This window comes from Eublepharis macularius, chromosome 6, assembly GCF_028583425.1.
Source record: "Eublepharis macularius isolate TG4126 chromosome 6, MPM_Emac_v1.0, whole genome shotgun sequence".
NCBI classification, from domain to species: Eukaryota; Metazoa; Chordata; class Lepidosauria; order Squamata; family Eublepharidae; genus Eublepharis; species Eublepharis macularius.
Window position 1 is genome coordinate 28,677,085 of NC_072795.1, and position 9,812 is coordinate 28,686,896.

The window sequence follows — 9,812 nt, forward strand, 5'->3', positions numbered from 1 at the left end:
TCAAAACATACTGGATCGATTTTTCTCTCATCAGCTGAAATACAAACAGAACTTCTGTCAGCTCCAGTTTGTGCTAGGGTGTATGTACAGTAATAATAGTTACAACCCAAACTTTCTTTGGGTGGTATAGGAAATGTAAGTATTGGGCAGTTCACCATCCTAGCATCATAGGCTGTATGATTTGTCAGAAATATTCAGGACTGGTAGCCTTCCTTCAAGATACAGTTAGAGGCCCCTGACCCAAGACATTTGGGTCAAGCTGCAGAAGGCGAGCTGGCAGAAAAAAAGAGGCAAGCAACAGAGAGGAACATATGAAGCTGCTTGGTACTGAATCAGACCATTGGATAGTGAAACAGCTTCCGTCACAAGATCAGTGCCCAAGATTCCCACCTCAAAATTGGTTTTAATTGCTGTCAATCTGATCTCTGTGAACCCCACTTGGTCCATACTTACCAACAGCAAAATGGGAGAGGGGAAGAGGCCCAAGCACAGTGGTACCACAGAGGGGGTTTGCTGGGTTGTCCGAGTAACTTCCTCATTCTGTGCTGTATAAGGCAGTGTCATGTAGGAGTGGGTCAACGGTAGAATATTTGCTTTGTATACAGAAGGTCCCAAGTAGAGATGGGCACGAACAGCAATACGAACCAAAAAAAGCCACGAACAGCCCAATCTGCTGTTCACGAACAAGCTGTTCGTGAGGCCCCATTCTAAACGAACAGGTTGCAAGCCTTGTTCATTGCTGTTCATTGCTGTTCGTCAAGCCAGACAGTCTGGCACCTGCAATCAATTCCCTTGGCAACTTAGGCAGAGATTGTCTGAACTCTGTCTGAATTCCTGCTAAAGCCCTGGAAACCTCAATCTAAGCCCAATTTACCTTGATAGGCAGGTCTTCCTTTCAAGTGTGGAGCTCCAAATTTGTTACAAGTGAGCAAAGAGCAGGGGGCGGGGGGGCTCCCAGCTCTGCAGACAGTGGAGAGGGAGAGAGACAGTTGTTGTTGGCATTTTGATAGAGAGTGCATTGGAGCTTGAATTTTCTTTGTGTGTGGTGGGATAGGGATCTACCCCTTCAAGTTAGCTGCTGCCAGACTCTGGGGCCAAGCTATGATTTACTATTGGTACCTTTCCTGGTGCCTGCTCAGGTCAGGTTTCTGGGAGTGGTGCAGTAGGAATCTTGACTTGAATGATAGCTGGAGGAGAGCCTGCTGGCCCCCACAAACAGCCAACCACAAACATGTTTTTGAACAGGGCCATGTTCGTGGTTGTTCATGAGTCCCTGTTCATGGATGGCAACAAACAACAAACATCATGTTTGTGGGGGGGGGTTCTGTTCGTGCCCATCTCTAGTCCCAAGTTCAGTTTTTGGCATGTCCAGTTTTAAAAGAATCAGGTAGTGACTGTTATGATGAACCTTCACTGTGAGCCCTGCTGCTGGTCAGAGTAAACAATGCTGACATTGATAGACCAGTAGTCTTACTCAGTATAACTTATTCAAGCCCACAGACAATGTGGATTTTAACTCGTCCCCCCTCTCATGCTCATAAATGGCACTACACATTTTCCATTGAGGATACAAGAAACTGAGCATCTCCTGCACATGTGTAAATATTCTCCACCAGAGGTAATGTCATAAGCAAAATCATGACTTTCTGATAAAGTTTGGATTCCTACTACAATGATCTGTTATGTACGGGCAAAAATTTCCTTTTTATGTTGATAGAGTTAAATTTTTCTAATTACGCTCCATTGTAAGCAGCAATAAACAGTATGAAACCAGTAAAATGCATATTGCCTTTTCATATAGCCTTTCATTTATTGTTCATAGTGATACATCCACTGCATTAAGAAAGGGATGAATCTACTTCTGTTAATAGTCGCTATCCAAAAATTGGAAACAAAATGAAATATAATAACGGGCCCAAATGGGCAATTTGCACTTGCAATTTGTAAGTAAATTGCTTACTTCAGTTCAATCAATTGCATCCTAATTATAATGCACACTTTGAATCAAAAAGTTTAAATGTTACTTATGTATCAGCAAAGTTACCCACCAGTTTTAGCTTGTCGCCATATCTAGACTGTGTTTCTTCTTCATTCTTTGGATGTTTCCAAACCATATGCTACTCTTGAATTAGTGTGGCTGTCTAGAAGAGGGGAATATTATCTCTCTATAAACCTAAACAGAGATTCACAGTGCAATCCTAAACAGAGCTTAGGCTGGAGTAACTCAGTTTAAGATTGCACTGTCAGTCACTTGAAATGGAAGCCTGTCAACCACACATATCAGAAGTGTGCAGTCACTATGATGCACTAAATATGTGTGACAATTGCTGTCTTATGTGAACTGGGCAATGCATGGATTTTCCTATGACTGAGATTAATCCTCCCTAATGAATGCCCCATATGTCTGAACTTCACAAGCAAGGGGACCAGTGCTTGCATCTGTCCATCTCCCCATGAAGAGGAGGACTATCAGAGAGTTCACAGCATGGGGATGGTGATAGATTTGGCCTGGGGAATCTGTGACATTTTATTTAGTAGAGAGTCTCCTCCTAGCATCTACTGTCTATGAACTTTAGTGGAGAAACTCACCATTAAGGCACTGATCATATCTATGTAAAATCCATGAGCAAACCTCACAGATCTACTTGGGGCAAAGTCCCATTTTACTCATTGGGGCTTACTCCCAGGAAATTGTTCTTAGAATGGCAGCTTGACTCTCCCAGTATATTTTCAGTGTCAAAAACCATCTGTGGAGATCTGATTTGAACCAAATATTAAACAAAGGCAAAGTAAATTCCGATTCAAAGTTTGCAATGTCCAAAACTTCAGTTTATTAAATATATGCCAACTTGTCCACAAGCCATTAACATATTCACCGGAAGTAAAACATTGCACAAACAATACTGGCGACAGGGAACCTTGTTCTACATGATTCTACTATAAAGTAACATGATTGTAATACATTGATTAAAATTAAAGGATGGAATCAATTATCTAAAGGAAAAATTATTAGAGGTCCCTTGCTGTTCACCTTTATGCCTCAACAGCTAGCACAACATCTGTAGGAAGATTTTGTACAAACATCTGTAGGAAGATTCATTTTGCACAAAGATCAATAATTTGGACCCAAGCTAGAAAGCTCATCCTGACTTGGGTGGCTGAGGCTAACCCAATTTTGTTCAATCTCAAAGCTAAGCAGGGTTGGTCCTGGTTAGCACGTGGATCGGAGATCACAAATCAAGTCTAGGGTTGCTACACAGAGGCAGGAAATGCCAAACCACTTTTCATCTCTTGCCTTGAAAACTTGAGCAGGGGTCACCACCATAAGTCAACTGCAACTTGACATCATTTCCACCATTGGAAAGCTCTCCTTTCAAGCGTAGCTTCAGTACCCACATTTCGAACAAAAACAGTCAAGTAATTGTGATCTTTTGCAAAACCATGTCTTGTAACAATTATTTTTAAAATAAAGCTCCCTTCAGCTTTGATCTTCAAGATTTTTACTAGATGCAATTTCTACTGAAATCAATGGGACTTAGATTCCAAGTAACTGTGTTTATAATCAGAATTAAATGGGGAAAGGAGGGGATAAGTGCAAATTGGGCATGCACAAGCACAAAGCCTTGATCCTAGGATGCCAACACATTTCTTGTAAAGCCACAGTGATGGTGGAACTGCCCATGACAAAGGCCAAGTGGGAAGGATATTGTCAAAATAGGAGTGAAGGGAATTAGCAGTATTGCTTTGAGGTCACTCCTAAGAGCTAGAAATTGAGTGTAAAATCTCATAGTTTTATGTATTGTCGAAGGCTTTCACGGCTGGAGAACGATGGTTGTTGGGGGTTTTCCAGGCTGTATTGCCGTGGTCTTGGCATTGTAGTTCCTGACGTTTCGCCAGCAGCTGTGGCTGGCATCTTCAGAGGTGTAGCACCAAAAGATAGAGATCTCTCAGTGTCACAGTGTGAAAAAGATGTAGGTCATGACCTACATCTTTTTCACACTGTGACACTGAGAGATCTCTATCTTTTGGAGATCTCTATGACCTACATCTTTTTCACACTGTGACACTGAGAGATCTCTATCTTTTGGTGCTACACCTCTGAAGATGCCAGCCACAGCTGCTGGCGAAACGTCAGGGAACTACAATGCCAAGACCACGGCAATACAGCCCGGAAAACCCCCAACAACCATCTCATAGTTTTCTTAAAGACATTTTTGTTAGAAACCTCTACATTTGCTAGGCTATTGATATCACTGTAAAACTGGCCATTGTGTTGTAGCTTAGGACTTTAACAATAAATTTGAAATATGATAGGGAAATGTAGACATAAAGGCTTGGCTCCTGAGCAGATTTCCACATGTGCAGGAGAGGTGACTTTCACCAATCCCCATGGGCTGCCATAGTAAGAGGAATTCAGCAAGAATACCCGCTGCTTGTACCTGTGGAAAGCTACATGGGATCTCACCCATTAGGTGTGGTAACAAAAGAAAAATTCATTATGATCCAAAACAGAAAGTGAAAAATCTGATGGGTGAAGAAATAAAACTTGTATCAGACTGACAAATATTGGGCATTTCAGCATTCCTAATGTTAAGTAATTAATTAATTCTGTTTAGTCAGGGTACAACAGGAATCCAGAAAATATGGAATCAGTGGTTTCATCAGCCATCAGGCCATTCTGAGAGCCATTCAAAATCTGAAGCCAAATTTCATCATCTTCAGACAGTTGAACTAATGTTGATCCAGAAACCTGACTAAGGCCCTGTGGAGATTCCCTTACGCTTGACACCTGGATAATTCTTTGGCCATTGTGGAAAAGTGCGGCTCTTAGTGATTTGCTGGAAACACTCAGGTGGTAACTAAAAGAATAGATGCCCCCTGCACTTGCAGTAAATATGCCCGTCTCAACATCATAGGCTTCGTTTTCATTTAGGAAAATCTTCTCAAACTTCACTGGGGATCCTGGCAAAGGAAAGCTTCTTCTTTTCTGAAGACCAGCTGAGAATGCTATGGATTCAACTGGGTTGCAGTCTCCCTTCTGTCCTTTTTCTCCTTTTCGGCCAGGTAGTCCAGTCAGCCCCTGTTCTCCAGGAACACCCTCAACTCCTGGTATCCCTGGATCTCCTTTCATACCTGGAGGTCCTTGAATCCCTGGTGGCCCTTCCAAACCTTGTGCTCCATCTGCACCTGCTTGGCCTCTTTCTCCTTTCTCTCCAGGATCTCCTTTTGCTCCAGAGTCACCTTTTGGACCTAATTCTCCATATTCCCCTTTGTCTCCCTTCAATCCCTGAAGGCCAATAGGGCCAGGGCTCCCAACCTCTCCTTTACCACCTTTGTCACCCTTTGTGCAAGAAGAATTAGACCCCCCATGTCGTTCTACCAGTGTACGGAATGCTGGTGCACCTTCATCAGCCATCGCTCTGGAATCTCCCCTTTGTCCAATTAACTCTCTCCCAGCACCTGCCAAAAATTGTAGTTCTCCTGTCTTTCTAGCAACCCTTGGTTGATCTAGAAGGGAAAAGAAGCACATAGTCATACATTACCACAGAGACCGGATTAAATATCCTCCTCAGACAAAACAGTAAAATAACGTTAAGCCGAAATATTAACATCACTGTTATTTCTCATTTGCCCTCTGGTGCAGGAATAAGGTGCCATGTACAAGGAAGGATATAGCACCTCACTTTGATACGACCTGTTGGATCTGACCCAGGATGTCAATTATCCTGGGTCACATCCACATATCATAGGATCTTACATTATTATTCACTTCCTGAAATTTTTAACAGTAAAATCCAGATGGTGAATTATTACAATATTACAATTACTGGAATTATTACAATCCCAACAATGTATGGATCCATCTCTGAATTCAGAAATGTCTAGTTTTTCTGGGCTGGCACATGAGTACTAAATAATTCATAAATCCTTGTAAAAATAAGGATATGGTACAGAGCTCTTCATCCTGGCATCACTCCTTTTCCAGGATTAATTGAATCATCAGCAGCAAGTTTGTGATGTCTTCCATCTACAGTATGGATGGGAGAGCTCAGGGACTATGAGATATTAATGGACCACTTCATACCCTTCAGATTGCTACAGCTAGATACGAGGAGCTAGGGCTCAGTGGTAGAAAATCTGCTTTATGTGCCAAAGGTCCCATGATCAATCCCTGGTGTTGTGATAGGCAATTCAACATGTCTTGGACATTGGGAGGCACTGCATGTCTCTCTGTGTGTGTTACTTTTCTTATAAGCAAGTAGCTTATCTCTCTTTAAGCTGGGAACATCTTCCAACCTCCTCTCTCTGTCTCCATTGAGAGATTCTCTCCCTTGCCTCATCTAGAGATGTCACACCTACTTCTTTCTCCTCTACAGTGAGGAATTTCCTTCTCACACTCATGCAGCCTCGATGCTGAACTAGTTGGCTGTGGCATAGGAAAAGTAATGCTTTAGACTAGGACTCTTTCTTTCTTCTACAAGATATTGGTGTGAATGGAATCTACCTCAATATTTTCTACAATTTAATTGTCTGAGAATTTATTACTATACATTGGGGAAAATGCTTCTGACTAGGTAACTCTGCTACCAAACAAAATATAACTATTTCTAATACCTGGTAACTACAGTTCAAAAGTATTAAGTAACATGAAAGACATCTACTTTATACCCTGGAGACATGCTGCCAGTCAGAGTAGACCAAGGACCCCCAAACTTTTTGAGCTTGTGGGGCATCTTTGGAATTTGGAGAGGGAGTGGAGAGCACCACCCCGAAGTGGCTGCTGCAGAAGGTGGAGCCAAATGCAATATTTCATTCCTCATTTTGCAAAAGAATCTAAGAAGGGTTGTAAAAACAAATGAAGAAACTCCTGAGGGGACGGAGGGAAAAAAAAAAAAGGAAGGCCTAAAGGGAAATGGAAGCACACTTTGACCAAAGAAAGTGCAGGTGTTTACCAGTCCTCTGATCTTATATTGGCTGTGGTTGCTATTGCAGTGGGGAAACAATTCCATTTGAATAAGGGCAACCAAGAACAAGCCTTGCCTGGCCGTGCCCACTTTCTGAAAAGCTCAGCGGGTGCCAGGAGATCTACTAGAGGGTGTCACAGTGCCCATGGGCACCAAGTTTGGAACCCCTGGAGTAGACATTACAGGCCTTGATGGACCAACAATCTAACTCTGGCAGCTTTATGTGTAATTGTCCAATGGTTCACCAGCTTTGGTCACAATCTGCACCGAAGGTCACATCATTTATGAAAAGTTACTTAAAACAATATTAAATGATGTAATGTTCTCTTTTTGGTGTTGAATCACTCTTTGCCAGTTATCCATTTGTTTACATGCTTATTGAGACTGGCAGTCCAAGCAGGCAGAATGGCACTATTGCACTGTCTCTTTGTGATTGCTCATCAAAAATCATGAGAACTAAAATCCAAAAACTTAAACCCTTGTCATTTTAGTATAGACATCTCAGTTCTATTGGCCTTGTGCTGCCGCTGAACAAGCAGATATTGAGTACTGATAATGGGAGAGGAGAAAATCAGAGTCCTTTGATGCTGGGCAGTAGCCTGCCTGAGGAGTAGATACAGCAAGTGAAATCACTGAACCATATAAATGTACCATAGAGTTAAAGAGCCTTCCTTGAACCACCTTAATCACTTTAATCTCATTGTTTCTGACCTTTCCATGCTGCTCAGCTGCATTTTGATCCCTCGCAAAGATTATATCATTTCTGTATTCTTTTCCGAGCCTAGCTCACTGTCATTGCTAAATAAAATGATAATTGTTCATAGCAGCATAATTAGTCCATTTCCTTTTGCATATGTATATATCGACAGCTTGGATGTAGTAGACAGTATTTCCATGTATGGAACCCCAGAAAGTGAGAAAGCCATGTTCCGTAGGAAGAAATTGTTCTATCCATGGAAACTTCCCATTGTATTATTTTTTGCTTTCTGATTACCAGTAAAATACCATGTACAGTGATGGAAATTGTTTTAAAATATTAAGATAATAAAAAGTAACAACAGTACTGCTAGATTCCTAAGCAGTCATAAATCATAATTCTACCTAAAAAAATTCTCCTGACATTTTCTGTTTTCAGTCTACTAGGAATCTTTAAATGTCGGTTTATTATGACAGGCGAGGAAGTCTAACACCTAAAAAGAACAAAATATATAATTTCAGATCTTATTAAATATACGCATGAAAAGGCAGTAAGGGCACCACGAGAGCCATCATTATACTCTGGGTCAATGACAGCAGCCATAGGAGTCCCAGAGATCGTATTTAAAGTATCATTAAAATGTACTTATTTACATGATGCTTTGGGATGATTCCAAATGAGCCATTATAGCTCATCATGGTGAATTATATACCCCTCTTGAAAAGACTGAACCTTTTTTTTAATTGCTACACAGGAGGTGTCCAATACATTTGTATTCCATAATTCTGCTCCAAACTAAGCCCTGCTGAAGCCTATGAAAAACCAGGATAGAATGCATGAGACTAGGTTGGGGTTTTTTTGGGGTGAGGTTTGCCATCACTTCATTTGGGCCTTTTCTCATACTATTTTATGTTAACAGTGTAGGGGTGTGCAAGCCAAAAATTTTCGGCTATAGCCGAAAGTAGAAAGCCGAAAGAAGATTCTCTATCGTTAAAGCCGAAAGCCGAAACAAGAATCTCTTTCGGCTTTCAGCTTTCGGGATTCTTTCGGCATTCTTTCGGCATTCTTTCGGCTTTTTTCTATGGGAAAATGCCTCCGTCTTCCAGGACGCCTGGAGGAGGCATTTTCTCACCGAATAAGCCCAAAATTGGTGGGGACCTTCCTCTAACCCTTCTCTAACAACCACCCAAGTTTCAGACAGATTGAACTTTGGGGGGCCATGTTATGGCCCCCCAAAGCAGGTCCCCCCATCCTCCCATAAGAAAGCGAAGGAGCAGCATATTGTTAGCATGCTGCTGCTCATCTTTCTTCATTATTTCCTATGGGGAAAAAATGAAAAGGCAGGCTTCCTTTGCCAGGGGTGGCATTTTGCATGCAAAATGCCCTCTCACCCTCAGGGGCCCTTCTCCCACCCCTCCTCCCACCCCCCACCAAGGCTCAGCCTGCTCCCACTTGGGGGGGCCATTTCATGGCCTCCCCAAGTAGGTGCTCTAATCTCTACCACTGACAGCTGGGGGAGGCTTGTGTTGCCAGGGGTGGCATTTTGCATGCAAAATGCCCCCCAACCCTCTGGGGCCCTTCTCCCACCCCTCCTCCCACCCCCCACCAAGGCTCAGCCTGCTCCCACTTGGGGGGGTATTTCATGGCCTCCCCAAGTAGGTGCTCTGCTCTCATCTCTACCACTGACAGCTGGGGGAGTGGCATTTTGCATGCAAAATGCCCCCCAGCCCTCTGGGGCCCTTCTCCCACCCTTCCTCCCACCCCCCACCAAGGCTCAGACTGCTCCCACTTGGGGGGGCCATTTCATGGCCTCCCCAAGTAGGTCCTCTCAGCCCCTAAAGTCCACCACTTACAGCCCCACACAAACCCAATTCCCCCCCAGCTGCCACAAACAGACCAAAATCCCCACATTAGCCCCTCACAGACCCAAATCCACCCCCACCTGCCCCACACCCATAACCCCAGGAACAGGCTGGCAAAGGCCAGCCCTCTCCCTTTGTTCCCTATGCTGGGAACTTCTAAACTCTCTTTCCCTGGGCAATTCTGCACAGCCCAGGGGTGCCACAATGGTGGGCACACTTCTGAGTGCCAGCTGGTCCCTGTGAAAGAGCACCTGAACCACAGACACCCTCCCTCAAATTCCCCCACCA

At 43.2% G+C, this 9,812-nt stretch overlaps 1 protein-coding gene across 1 annotated transcript in view; it reads right to left on the minus strand.

Annotated features, from left to right (window-relative positions):
* Window positions 1-5,416, minus strand: part of OTOL1 (otolin 1) — a 30,550-nt gene extending 25,134 nt beyond the window's left edge. The window contains exon 1 of the mRNA XM_054983879.1: window positions 4,626-5,416. Within this exon, the coding sequence (XP_054839854.1) occupies window positions 4,626-5,416 (791 nt within the window). The remainder of the gene's footprint in view (window positions 1-4,625) is intronic.
* Window positions 5,417-9,812: the final 4,396 nt, after the last annotated feature.